The 14,895-nt window shown below is 42.1% G+C and overlaps 2 protein-coding genes across 2 annotated transcripts; one reads left to right on the top strand and one right to left on the bottom strand.

Annotated features, from left to right (window-relative positions):
- Positions 1 to 125: 125 nt before the first annotated feature.
- On the top strand, positions 126 to 8,736 carry LOC130241110 (thiosulfate sulfurtransferase/rhodanese-like domain-containing protein 2). The gene is given in 10 exon segments (XM_056472839.1): positions 126 to 473; positions 2,003 to 2,496; positions 2,576 to 2,684; positions 2,763 to 2,885; positions 5,447 to 5,552; positions 7,246 to 7,361; positions 7,988 to 8,146; positions 8,321 to 8,459; positions 8,533 to 8,624; positions 8,627 to 8,736. Coding segments are annotated over 10 exon segments (1,527 nt in total). The 5' UTR covers positions 126 to 308; the 3' UTR covers positions 8,651 to 8,736.
- A 210-nt stretch (positions 8,737 to 8,946) lies between these two features.
- On the bottom strand, positions 8,947 to 14,895 carry atp6v0e1 (ATPase H+ transporting V0 subunit e1). Its single transcript, XM_056472974.1, has 4 exons — positions 14,680 to 14,895; positions 12,817 to 12,864; positions 12,315 to 12,423; positions 8,947 to 9,473 (listed from the first exon to the last, which is right to left on the bottom strand). The coding sequence occupies exons 1-3, from the start codon at positions 14,781 to 14,783 to the stop codon at positions 12,330 to 12,332; spliced, it is 246 nt and encodes an 81-aa protein (XP_056328949.1). The 5' UTR covers positions 14,784 to 14,895; the 3' UTR covers positions 8,947 to 9,473; positions 12,315 to 12,329.

The raw sequence follows: 14,895 nt of genomic DNA, 5'->3' as shown, positions 1-14,895 counted from the left end.
ATTTCCACGATACACCGATGAGTGCTGCAAAATGACATCTTTAGTTCAGTATATTTTGTTCCTACTATTGCGTGAACTGAACGAGTCTTCCAGAAGTGAATCAGATCCGACTCCTCAGAGTGACTCGTTCGCCGGTAGACTCGTGTCCTGTTGTGTTGAGTTCGATCGGCTGCTTCTCTGCTCTGTTTATGATTAATGATCGTTATTATTTAATGACTCTATCATCAAAAGGTCAACTTTATTAGTCGCATAGAAGAGCTCGAGACTCTTTTAGCGCGAGGTGAGCTTGTAGATCCTCAGCACCGCGCATGCTCGAGTTCTGGAGTGTTTATCTGAATATTCCAGCTGTGATGATGGCAGATGAGCTCTTATATCTGTGTGATGTGGAGAGTCTGAGTGCAGAAATACAGAGAAGAGAAGAACAGCAGGAGTTTACGGAGAGCAGGAGGATTTACAGCCGAGCGAGGAGGAGGGTGAGGATCTTCATCATCATCATCAATACAGATCATTAAACACAGCAGATACAGTGAGGATCTGCACACACTACAGCAGCAGCAGCGTGTTCATCATGTCGGACACCCGAAATATCCCTGCTGCTGTAGTGTTTCTGACAGATTAATGTAATTATTACTGATTAAGGTAATATACTTATTTAAATCAGTGTTCTCCTCAGTGCGTGTTATAGATGATTCTTAATTCATCACAGAGGAGTGCATTCTGTATCCAGTGTTTGGGTTTATACATAAGAACTAATGCGAGATGTGTAATCAGATTACTTTCTCAAGTAACTAATAAAGTAACTCGTTACTTTTTCCTTTCCTTCTTGTGTTTACTCATTTCACACGCACAAAAATAGACTCAGAATGCCTTAAAGTCCATTAAAACAGTGTTTTTGAGCGTCCTACAGTTTATTAAACTGTGCAGATGTGGATTTACAGGCTGAGATTTATTCACTTTTATCATAAAGAGCTTTACATTTGTCTAAAATATAAGTTATATTATTTAAATGCAGATAAACAATCCCTGCCCAGGTGTAAAACAGGAACACAAAAGTAATATAGTGTAATATAATTATTGCTGTCACATTAATAACATACAAGATGAAGGTTTATATGATATTTACATGAGCACTGTACTGTGTGTGTTTATATCTATATTTATAAATTCACACACACACACACACACACACACACACACACACACACACACACACACACACACACACACACGCTGTACATAAAATACTAAAATATTTCAATTAAATATATTTTACATGTGTATTTATTTGAATATATGATTTGTATTATATATAAATATTTATAAATGTAAATATAAACAAATATTTTATACAATATACTCATGCACATATTTATACATACAAACATATGCAGGAATATAACGTATAAATAATATTGACCTTTATTGTGGGTGTGATTAAGTGTTTGACAGCACTAATTATCTTTAATTTCATTCATTTATACATTCATTTTCTTTTCGGCCTAGTCCCCCCATCAATCAGGGGCCACCACAGCGGAATGAACCGCCAATATATCCAGCATATGTTTTACACAGCGGATGCCCTTCCAGCTGCAACCCAGTACTGGGAAACACCCATAAACACTCATACACTACGGGCACTTTAGTTCATCTCCTATACCACATGTGTTTGGACTTGTGGGGGAAACCGGAGCACCCGGAGGAAACACACACCAACACGAGGAGAACATGCAAACTCCACACAGAAACACCAACTGACCCAGCCGGGACTCGAACCAGAGACCTTCTTGCTGTAAGGCGATCGTGGTACCCACTACGCCACCGCGCCGCCCTATCTTTAATTGTTATTCTGTAATTAACACATGTAGTCATGAGAGATTGTACGGCTTTAGTTTACTCTCCTCACTCACTCATTAAAGCTGATGTTTGGGCTGAACCGGCTCCGTGACGCACAGATCTATAGTGTTATGAGGGTTAAGTGTTCCGTTTTCCATTGTGTGTTCAGGTGTTCGCTCAGTTCGTGGCATCGAAGCAGGCTCCTGCGTCCAGCGGCTCGGGGTGTGTGTGGCTCTGCTGCGGACACACACACACTGATCCCGCTTCCATACACAGACACGCGTCCAGCAGCCACAGCGCAGAGATTCACCAGCTGACCAGCGACTCACTGAAGCTTCAGAAGACTCACAGTGACTCACTGAATCATCAGACTGACAGCGATTCACTGAATCATCAGACTGACAGCGACTCACTGAATCCTCAGACTCATGGTGACTCACTGAATCATCAGACTCGGAGCAATTCACTGAATCATCAGACTGACAGCGATGACTCACTGAATCATCAGACTCACAGCGACTCAGTGACTCATCAAAACACTCATGGCGACTCAGTGAATCCTGCGAGTGTGTGTGCTGCAGCAGGAGTGTGTGTTGCTGGATCTGCAGACGTGTCCTCCTGGATGCCTGACATGAGCCGCGTCTCAGAACATGAGCTGACCAGGTGAGACCTTGTGATGTGTGTGTATGTGATGTGTGTGTGTTCTCTGTGTGTGTGATGTGTGTGTGATCTGTGTGTGCAGCGGTGAGGGTGTGGTGCTGCTCTTCTACTGCTACTGTCTCCTTCCGGACCCGCAGCTCATCTCCCGCTGGCAGCAGCAGCTCTGCACAGCACTGCACCTCACAGGCAAGGTAACGCTGACCTCTGACTGACCCCTGACCTGTGTTCACTGAGACTGACCCCTGACCTCTGTCTGTGTGGTTCTGCAGGTTCGAGTGGCGACTGAAGGAATAAACGGTACAGTGGGCGGAACCGCAGCCGGCGCTGAGCTCTACATGCAGACGCTGCTCCGCCATCCAGCGTTCAGCAGCATGCAGACGGAGGACTTCAAGGTCACACACACACACACACACACACACACACACACACACACACACACACACACACACACACACGTACACCTCAACATGTGAGTGTTCCTCCACATGTCTTCATCACAGTTGTTCTCAATACTCAGGGCCAGATTAACCAATGGGCCTTATGGACACAGGTCCAGGGGCCCATGTGCACTTGGGGCCCATGCGAGGGGGGAAATGCCAAGTTCGGAGTGTCTACTGAGGCTAAGTGTAAATAGCGCACCACGATGGAATATACTATACACACGGATTCACTGATGGACAGAGACTACACCAGTAAAGAGCGCAGCTAACATCAGTGTGAGCGGTGCAGCTCGTAAAGCACACGGTAACATGCTTTGAGCTGATCGTCATTGGAATCCACCGTGCTTCTCTTACTCTCCCCATTACATATCATGCAGATGCAGATGTGATATGAAGTCACTAGTGCCTTGTGGGTGTTTAATAATGTTCAGCCCAGTTCAGATTTGCTTGTTTGACTTGATTAATCCCCAAAGGGAAATTCACATGTCACAGCAGAGCTCTGCATGATAAAATAGATCAAACAAGTTACACACACACACACACACACACACACACACATTAATATATAAACACACACACACACACACATTAATATATACACACACACACACACACACACACATATATATATACACACACACACACACACACACACACACACACACACACGCACACATACATACACACATATATATATATACACACACACACATATATAACCAATAGTAAATGACAGTCATACTGCACACCTTAGTTCCAAAAACTATGAGTAAACACGTGTCCATATCTAACAGAGCTGTATAGTAACGCAGCAGAACTCCTTCACTACTGTACTTCAGTACTAAACGGCAGTGTCTGTCCTCTACTGGAGGATTGTTTTCTTCTCCTGCTTCAGTACATATTGTCTATGAGTTTAACACATTTACTCAGATTTATTATGAGCTGCATCATTACTAGGGGTGTCAGAATTATTGATATCTGTTCAGTAATAGATCATAACCGGTTATTACGTACTGACGTCATTTATCTCCTGTGCGTCATGTCGCAGTAGAATACTATAGTGAAGGAGGCGAGGGCGAGTGAATAACACTCTTACTACACTGAGGACGGCCCAGCACACGAGCTGCTATTTCACTACTATGGAGAAATGCTGTAAGACTCCATCTCTGCCTCTCTCTCTCTCACTTTGGATGTTTGACCCGCTGGGCTGTTTGTGAGGTAACTTTTCCTCTCCTCTCGGCTGTTAAAGAGATAATTGTGGATCCAGATGTGAGCGTGCCTGTGGTGTGAGTTTTCTCCACTGTCTATTATGGATTACCTGTGATAACAGCGTATTATACACATATAGACTGTAACCGCGGCTGTTCTTCCCACCATCAGTGAACAACGCTTTCATTTCTAAAGCCGATAGCAGCCCTTTCTGTTGAGAAGGTGAAGACAATAATCAATCAGAGGGGTGTAAGACCTCACCTGTCAGCGTTTAAAAAGCAGGCGGGAGAATATTTACATTAGTTTATTTGCTATAAATGCTCATGCTGTCTTCTGTGTATGAGTTTTGTTTGATACATTCAGAAAGAGAGTTTTCCTTGAGCAGGTCAGATTAAGGGGACAGGTCATATATCTGACTGCTGTATTAAAGGACACAAGTGTATTACACATAATGCATGAATATTCATATATTTATAGATTGTGAAGAAAAAAATCTAATTATGTATGGAAAGCATCGCCAATGCACCGAGATATCGAATTGAACTGAATCGATGGCATGATAATCATAACCAAGCCGTGAGACCAGTGTAGCTTCACACCCCTACTGGTTACTCTTATAGACCTGTTTCTTGGCTGCTGCATGGAGGGCGCTACAGTGACCAGCTTCTTCCGGTAGAATGTTTCGAACTTCCGTTTACAGCGTTTACAACCGGTAATCTGCGACCCGAAAATGAGTTTCAATAGGGTTTTGAGTGGATTACGGAGTGATTTTGTGACACACAACTTTGAAAGGTGTTAAAGCTGATATAATCTGTCAGATCTGTGGTTCAAGCACGAGAGAAAAACAGTATCGTTAGCCATGTTTCATTTCATTCTGTTTAATCACACGCCCCAAACAAAGATCTTTACAATAAACAAGACAACATGATGTCTTTCTTTAATAACTCCATTACACAGCACTTGTACTTTTACTTTCAGTACTTCAGTAGTACATTTGGAAATAAACTACTTGCAATACTGAAGTACAAAACATGTTGAATTCTGGGTAATGATGTCAGAATTTACCGCTATTCTGGAATTGATGTGTGAACGGTCTTTTCAGGAAAAATTCCATAATGTCCTCGCCTGTGTGAACCGCGCTTTCTTAAATTTTGTCGTGAGATGAATTGAAGTCGCTCCAGTAATTTTCCAGATATTTGTGAAAGGGGCTGCTATCACTCACACTCAGTCGTGCGCTGCACTTTAATGCACATCTTGTGTGTGTGTGTGTGTGTGTGTGTGTGTGTGTGTGTGTGTGTGTGTAGAGAAGTGCCGGCGGTGCGCAGTGTTTCTCCAGCCTGAAGGTTGGTGTACACAGAGAGATCGTGCCGATGGGTGTAGATCCAGAGCTTGTCTCCTACAGATCCGCCGGTAAGATCAAAATTCATGACTAATTAGTGTCTAATTATATAATTAGTATGAGTATTATATGAATAATCATCAATACACTGCTGATTACAGACTGACTCCCAGGGCCGTTTATATTGGAGTTGATATTTAGCCGCATCATGTTAGTGTTTCAGCTGCACGGTGGCGCAGTGGGTATCACGATCGCCTCATAGTAAGAAGGTCGCTGTTTCGAGTCTCGGCTGGGTCAGCTGGTGTTTCTGTGTGGAGTTTGCATGTTCTCCCCGTGTTGGCGTGGGTTTCCTCCGGGTGCTCCGGTTTCCCTCACAGTCCAAACACATGCGCTATAGGGGAACTGATCAACTAAACTGGCCATAGTGTATGAGTGTGAATGAGAGTGTATGAATGTTTCCCAGTGATGGGTTGCAGCTGGAAGGGCATCCGCTGCATAAAATGTGCTGGATAATTGGTGGTTCATTCCGCTGTGGCGACCTCTGATGAATAAAGAGACTAAGCTCAAGGAAAATGAATGAATGTATGAATGAATATTGGGGTTTCGTAACCTCTCATTTTTATGAGGTGGTTCGTCAGCCCAACGCTCAACCCCTAACCTGGAGGACCAGGACACACACACACACACACTCACTCACTCACTCACTCACTCACTCACTCACTCATACACTACGGCCAATTTAGTTGATCAGTTCCCCTATAGCGCATGTGTTTGGACTGTGGGGGAAACCGGAGCACCCGGAGGAAACCCACACCAACACAGGGAGAACATGCAAACTCCACACAGAAACACCAGCTGACCCTGCCGAGACTCGAACCAGCAACCTTCTTGCTCTGAGGTGATCATGCTACCCACTGCGCCACCGTGACGCCTTTGCTAATGGGGTATATGCACCGTGTGATTTGAGTCAGCCAGCTCCAGAACTTCCTGTTAGCTGTCATCCATATAAAATGACTGCGTGGCTGAGATACGATATGAAGTGGGTCTCAGACCAAACCAGCAGCGCTGCAGTGAAGGAGATCTCTCCACAGCATGTCTTCAACTGTACTCCAGTATTGTCAATGGAGTTTTGTGCTGTCCTGCTGTTAATGACGGCGCCTGTGTTTAATCAGTCTGTCGTCTCTTTACTCTTTAATAACCTAATGAATGTTTACATTTATTAACCGACTGTATTTTGATTACATTATTATTACAACATGGATGCGGTAAAGGGAACCGTATGACATTGAAAACAGTCCCAATAGCTCTCCCCATACGTTCATCATTGGCTGAAAAACAGCATATAGGCCATTACTTACCTTTACTACATCATTTCATTTCAGGTATATTAGTATAGCGCTTTTCACATTAGCATACGTTACATTAGCAGCTGTTTAATTAGCATAAATCATCTCTCCATAATCATCCCAGTGAATATTTCTAATAAACCCTGTTAGAACGTTATTAATCTGTGAGCGTGTGTGTGTAAATACGTGGCACTCATATTAACACTGAACTGAGAGTGGCCGGAGTGAATACGATCATCCATAAACGGACACGCTGTCTGTTTTAGACTCTTGAGCGCCATCTAGTGTGTGAATAATGCGCAGGCTAGTGTATACTGCACCAGCTGACTGTCAGCTTTGTGTTTAATTACAGCATGAATACACTACTGCAGCTCAGAGCGGTGTTTAGTGTGTGTTACCGCAGTAAATGTGTCCTCAGGGATCCACCTGGAGCCGCAGGAGTTCCACCGGGAGGTGCAGGCGCTGGTGGAGAGCCCGGCGCTGCAGGCCAACACCATACTGCTGGACTGCAGGAACTTCTACGAGAGCAAAATCGTGAGTGTTCTACGGTGGCCCAGAGAGCTCAATCACTGCAGCTGGAGAAAACACGCACGCACGCACGCACGTTTATCAAGACTGCAACTCATGGTCATCATCAGAGGCTGCTGGAGATATTCACACACTGCTGACACACACACACACACACACACACACACACACGTGTTTGACACATGTGCATTAAATTTCACAGTGAACACTATAAATTAAAATAATTCCTCCAACACACCGTATGCCTCGTCAGGGTGGAGCTGAACGAATGTTCAATCCGTATATCCTGCATTCTGCATCCTGATGCGAGTTGAACGTGCCTCAGTCGCAGCTCAGCGATGCACAGTAAACAATCTGAGCTGATGACGGCTGCTCGTCTGCTCTGGATGAACGACCTAAAGTACCTGCTGATGGTGAGGGCGTGGCCTATGAGTCACGTAACAGTCTGCTGTGTGTTCTGATTGGCCTGTTGTCCACCGGGGTTTCACACTCCTGTAATTTGCATGAGAATGAGTAAACAGTGGCGTCTGCGGCTCACGGTGCGGCCGTCTCCATACACTGATCTCTGATCACTCCACTGTGCACAGGTTTACCCAGAGTTCTCTATTAAGCTCCTTTAACATCTGTTCCAGGGTCAGTTCAGCTGCTGTGTGGCTCCGGACATCCGCAAGTTCAGCTACTTCCCTGATTACGTGGACCAGAATCTGGATCTGTTTCGGGATAAGAGGGTTCTGATGTACTGCACCGGCGGCATCCGCTGCGAACGCGGCTCTGCGTACCTGCGCTCCAAGGTGAGTCCAACACACACACACACACACACACACACATCCTGCTGAGCTGGTTTAGTTGTGTTGATGAGGGCTGGTGATGTCCAGCAACAGGGTTGAGCAGCCCTGCTTTACACTCACACACAGATCATCTCCAATCTGAAAAGTGTGTGTGTGTGTGTGTGTGTGTGTGTGCAGCGTGTCTGTAAGGAGGTGTACCAGCTGAAGGGAGGCATTCATAAATACCTGGAGCAGTTCCCTGATGGGTTCTACCGCGGTAAACTCTTCGTGTTTGACGAGCGCTACGCCATCGCCTTCAACCAGGACGTCATCTCAGGTGTGTGTTCCATCCTGTACAGGTGTATGTGTGTGTGTGTGTGTGATGTGTCTCTCTCTCTCTCTCCCCGCAGTGTGTCGGTACTGCTCTCAGCCGTGGGATCAGTACGTGCGCTGCTCTACAGGTGTGTGTGGTCAGCTGCTGCTGTCGTGTGTGTCCTGCAGAGTGTGTGGTCTGACCGCCTGCTGTGAAGAGTGTGAGGAGTCCAACCGAGAGCAGTGCCAGTGCACCCGGAGCCGGCCACGCATACCCACACACACTGCTGAAAACAGTCAATAAATCAACTATAATCATCACACACACACACACACACACACACACACACACACACACACACACTGCTGAAAACAGTCTATAAATCACACACACACACACACACACACACACACACACACACACACACACACACACACACACACAGCTGAAAACAGTCAATAAATCAACTATAATCTCACACACACACACAAACTCAATAAATGTGCAGTCATGATCTTCCGTCTGTTTATTCCTCAAATAAGCACACAAATACATTTAATCAACAGTTTGATCAGCTCAATCAGCTGCGCGCGCACACACACACACACACACACGTCTTAAAGGCGCAGTACACCCACAAATCAACATTCCGCCATCATCTCCTCATCATGCTCCAATAGTTTCCTCCTGTTGAACACAAAGGCAGAAGCACTGATGAATGGACGGCTCCTGCTGTAGATGTCAGTGTTTCCAGCATTCTTCTGAATATCTTCCTCTGTGTTCAACAGAAGCTCATAATAGTTTAGAAACTCCTGAGTGAGGAAATGCTGAGGAATGTTCAGTTTAGTGTGCGCTGTCCCTTTAATCATCTAGAATATCCTTGAAGCTCAGATCATATAAATAAAGAGCAGACACACACACACACACACACACACACACACAGAGGCACATGCAGACGTCTGGAGAGAATCAGCTGGGGGAATCAGGCTGGAGGCTCCTGATCAGCTCTGATTTGGCAAATATACACGCTTCCAGCACCTGCAACACAGGCCATGCTGTTAGTTCATTATATTAAAGCGCTCATCATATAAAACAAGAAGATTAAATCTGATTTAGCTGTGCTGAGGCCGTGTCCACACTAAGACCTTTTCATTTTAACACACACTTTCCTCTCGGTCTCCCGTTCACACTGACATGCGTTCTTAGTAAAGCGGATCTTGTAAACGCTGTCTAAAGGTGATGAATGCGTGGTGTTTTGGTGTTCAGTGTGGACGGTGAGAACAGAGTGTGGAGATGGAGCACGCTCAGAGGAAATCAGTTTTCAGATGAATCTGCATTAGTGTAGACGCAGCCGGAATTAACCATCCTCTATTCTATAATGAACTTTTCTATAATGAACAGGTTTATAACAATAAAAAGACATTAAACACAGTAAATAATGCACAAAATAAGAAAAAGCTCAAACTTTATACTATGAAATAAAAATAATCTTAAAATATTAATCAAAATATGAAAATAGGGGAAATATTATGAGATTAAAGTGGAGATATTACAATAAAGTCCAAATGTTCCAGAAACAGCTTTCCCCATAATATTTTGATTTCTTCTCGTAGTGAAGTTTATTAACTGATTTGGAGATGATCACATGACTATGATTGAACACGGCTGGTTCTGCATTAGCTATGTATGATCCACCAATCAGGCGATTCCTAACCCACTATATAGAGCCAGGGTTTCTCACTACAGCCATCTTCGATTTGACGAATCCCCCCTTCCACCCCTACTCCTCTACCTTTGCCTTTATAGGGCGGCACGGTGGCCCAGTGGTTAGCACTGTTGCCTCACAGCAAGAACGTCACCGGTTCTAGTCCTTTAACAGGCCAGCTGTCGTTTCTGTGCGTGGTTTGCATGTTCTTCCCGTGCTCATGTGGGTTTCCTCCGGTTTCCTCCCACACGTGAATTGATCAATCTAAATTTAGCACTGCAGTCAAACTCTCATCCTGCAGCATATCTCTTCATAGCATTCATTTTAGTCATCAGCTCTTATCAAGGGCGGAGTGGTCGAGATCTACCTGAGCTCAAAGCTCCCCTCTCGCCCTGCAAACAGGAGGGAGCCCAGGGCTTAAGGACCTTTAGGGCTCAGGGCTCTCTCCCGGGACAGCGTGCCAAACTTGTGTATAATCAATCATCAGCTGAGTGTGAACTCTTGAATCACTACGACTTTATTCTCATCACATTTCTCACGATATCACTTTATTCTCCAAATATTTTGACTATAATCTCATAAAATGACACCTTTACTCTGGAAATATGATGACTTTAATCTCGTAATCTGCTTTGACAGTCCACATTGTAAAAGCGCTACACAAATAAAGGTGAATTGAACTTTAGCATGTCACTAATACACCATCATGAAAATGAAATAGAAGACTATTCTACACATGGTAGATTAAACCTTATAAATAAAGTCTCTGAATATTCACTGCTCATTCACAATATTGTAGAGGATGTTGACAGTAAAGCCGTGACTGACTCTTCAGTGATCCTGAGTCACAGTTCTAAAATACACACATCTCCATCTGAGCCTGATTCTGCTGCCTGTGACCATCACTGATGATGATGATGATGAAGTTCAGGGGCTGATGTGGGGATTGCGGAGCCCTACAGTCCTTATATACACCCTTTGGTTGATCTATTTTGTCATCTTCTTCATACATCACTCATATATCATCTTTTCTGAGTCAGTATCTTAATGCAGTCTCTACATTTTCAAAGATTTGTTTTCCTCTAATTAATTCACAACTAAAATAATAATAGACTGTGTGTCTTATAAAAGCTGCTGGACTGCTCCATGATTGGCAGTCATAGAAGATATACAACAGCGTATTACTGTCACGTTAAAAAAATCAAAGACTGCATGACTAAAGTTAGAATATTCCAGGAATAAAGTCAAAATAAAATATCAGGAATAAAGTAAAAATATTCTGAGGAGTTGTAGTAATGTGAGATTAGCGATACAAGGATAAAAACGAAATACTGTGAAAATAAACTCGAAATATTAAGAGAATAAAGAGAAAAATATTATGAAAATAATGTTGAAATATTACAAAAATAAAGTAGAAATATTGTGAAAATATTGTGAAAATACACTCAAAATATTATGAAAATAAACTCGAAATATTAAGACAATAAAATAGAAATATTACAAAAATAAAGTTGAAATATCACAATAAATAATCTTAAAATATTTAGAAAATAATGTAAATATTACAAAAATAAAGTCTAAATATTATGAAAATATTGCAAAAAGTTTAAATATCATGAAAAGTAGTAATACAGGGATAACGTCGAAATATTACGCAAATAAACTCGAAATATTACAAAGTAAATATTACAAAAATAAAGTTTAAATATTATAAAAAGTTGTAGTAATACAAGGATAAATAAACAAGGAGAATAAAATCTGCATATAATGAGAATAATGTCAAAATATTATGAGAATAAAGTCTAAATATTATAAGCCGTAGTATTGAGATTCTGTTTGCAATATTTTGAGAAAACACCTAGTTTATTCTCGTAACTTTTCTCATAATATTACGACTTTATTCTGTAATATTTCAACATTTCCCATAATATTCTGATTTATTATTATATCACTAAGGCTTTATTCTCATAATATATCAGCTTTATTCTCCAAATATTAAGACTTTAATCTCATATTCTCAGACTTCTTAGCATGACACCAATACACCATCATGGAAATAAACAGAAAATATTCTATACATCATCTATGGAAGCTTCTCTTCTGTTTATTGGCAGCCCCCAATAGATTTCTCTCTGCTTATTGGTTAAATCTGATGCTGATGCTGTAAGTGTTACCGTGGCGACGGGTGTTCAGGGCCAGTGGTAGTACAGGTACCAGATGGTGTCGTTCTTCAGCACCGGCCCGAACAGAGGATTGAGCTGAGAGAGGATCGCTATCAGCCAGCTGGAGAAGAGGAGGAAGAGTACAGGTGAATATCAGGACACTCAAACACTCACTGCAGCGCCACCTGCAGGCCCACAAAGGACACACACACACACACACACACACACACACACACACGCACACTGCTGATATATGATGAATAATGCACACAGAACAGGCCAGAGCTCAGTTAACACACACACACACACACACACACACACACACGTTATGCTCATCATCTTCACTAAATAAAGCACACACTGACCTGATAACGGCTGCTCTGATCAATACTGCGCTGATCAATACTGAGTTTGACCTTCAGCAACTCTACTTCATCACAGTAAACTCATATTCACTACAGTAAAGCTGACAGTCCTCTATAGTGTGTTATAATGTACAGATCAGTTTACTTACAAGAGATAGCAGCAGACAGCAGTCAGAACCAGCATCGTCACAATGACCCTAAACAACACACACACACACACACACACACACACACACACACGCACTGCATTATTAATCAATACTGAGAGTGTCAGATGATCCACTCACACACACACACACATTACAACTGGATTATTTCTGCTCTAAACACAACAAGATTAACATATTTACTGTCAAACTAAGTGAACTTTACTATGATAGAGCACTGTGAGGTGGAGGATTACTACTCTATGAGCTCTTCAAACAGAGGAATAACAGCAGCAGACTAAACAGGAGTAAAACTGAGGTAAAACAGGGTAAATGACATATGAACAGGAGTAAAACTGAGGTAAAACAGGGTAAATGACATATGAACAGGAGTAAAACTGAGGTAAAACAGGGTAAATGACATAAACAGGAGTAAAACTGAGGTAAAACAGGGTAAATGACATATGAACAGGAGTAAAACTGAGGTAAAACAGGGTAAATGACATAACAGGAGTAAAACTGAGGTAAAACAGGGTAAATGACATATAAACAGGAGTAAAACTGAGGTAAAACAGGGTAAATGACATATGAACAGGAGTAAAACTGAGGTAAAACAGGGTAAATGACATATGAACAGGAGTAAAACTGAGGTAAAACAGGGTAAATGACATATAAACAGGAGTAAAACTGAGGTAAAACAGGGTAAATGACATATGAACAGGAGTAAAACTGAGGTAAAACAGGGTAAATGACATATAAACAGGAGTAAAACTGAGGTAAAACAGGGTAAATGACATAAACAGGAGTAAAACTGAGGTAAAACAGGGTAAATGACATATGAACAGGAGTAAAACTGAGGTAAAACAGGGTAAATGACATAAACAGGAGTAAAACTGAGGTAAAACAGGGTAAATGACATATAAACAGGAGTAAAACTGAGGTAAAACAGGGTAAATGACATATGAACAGGAGTAAAACTGAGGTAAAACAGGGTAAATGACATAAACAGGAGTAAAACTGAGGTAAAACAGGGTAAATTACATATAAACAGGAGTAAAACTGAGGTAAAACAGGGTAAATGACATATGAACAGGAGTAAAACTGAGGTAAAACAGGGTAAATGACATATAAACAGGAGTAAAACTGAGGTAAAACAGGGTAAATGACATAAACAGGAGTAAAACTGAGGTAAAACAGGGTAAATGACATATGAACAGGAGTAAAACTGAGGTAAAACAGGGTAAATGACATAACAGGAGTAAAACTGAGGTAAAACAGGGTAAATGACATATAAACAGGAGTAAAACTGAGGTAAAACAGGGTAAATGACATATGAACAGGAGTAAAACTGAGGTAAAACAGGGTAAATGACATAAACAGGAGTAAAACTGAGGTAAAACAGGGTAAATGACATATAAACAGGAGTAAAACTGAGGTAAAACAGGGTAAATGACATATGAACAGGAGTAAAACTGAGGTAAAACAGGGTAAATGACATAAACAGGAGTAAAACTGAGGTAAAACAGAGTAAATTATATAAACAGGAGTAAAACTGAGGTAAAACAGGGTAAATTACATATAAACAGGAATAATTAAGGTAAACTAATTGAGGTAAAACGTTAAAATAAAGGAAAAACTGAGGAAAACGGCACGAGAGAGACACGGGAATCACTGAGGTAAAACTGAGGTCAAATAGGAGAAAAACCTGAATAAAACGTAAACAAAGCAGGACTAAACACGGTAAAAACATGATTAAAGCGGGTAAAATAATAATAAACCGAAATAAAGCGTGTAAAATAAGATTAGAGGTCAATAAAGCAGAGTTTTGTGTGTTAAAGTGTGTGAGGAAATGCTAATGTGTCTGACCCGCGGTTTGCTCCTTTCGGGATGAACCATGGGATCACTCCGCCGACCAGACCCCACAGCAGGGTCATCACCGAGATCGCGATCGCAAACGTGGAAACGGCCATCGGTAATCCTCCGGTGATCGGTTTAATAACTTATTTAATACACGACAAACTTCGAGAAGTTCAGTTTCCGACGGTGACGGTCATGTGACGCTGGAGAGAGACGACACGTGAC

Source organism: Danio aesculapii, chromosome 14 (assembly GCF_903798145.1).
Source record: "Danio aesculapii chromosome 14, fDanAes4.1, whole genome shotgun sequence".
Taxonomy (NCBI): domain Eukaryota; kingdom Metazoa; phylum Chordata; class Actinopteri; order Cypriniformes; family Danionidae; genus Danio; species Danio aesculapii.
Note: the sequence above shows the minus strand (reverse complement) of the source record. Positions and strands in the feature narration are given on the sequence as shown.

What these genes read in the sequence shown, in the direction of transcription:
- atp6v0e1 (XM_056472974.1), bottom strand. Translation starts at nt 14,783, where the DNA reads ATGGCCGTTTCCACGTTTGCGATCGCGATCTCGGTGATGACCCTGCTG. An exon ending in CCGAAAGGAGCAAACCGCGG is followed by an intron (nt 12,865 to 14,679) that starts GTCAGACACATT and finishes TGTGTTGTTTAG; the next exon opens with GGTCATTGTGACGATGCTGG. An exon ending in GCTGTCTGCTGCTATCTCTT is followed by an intron (nt 12,424 to 12,816) that starts GTAAGTAAACTG and finishes CCTCTTCTCCAG; the next exon opens with CTGGCTGATAGCGATCCTCT.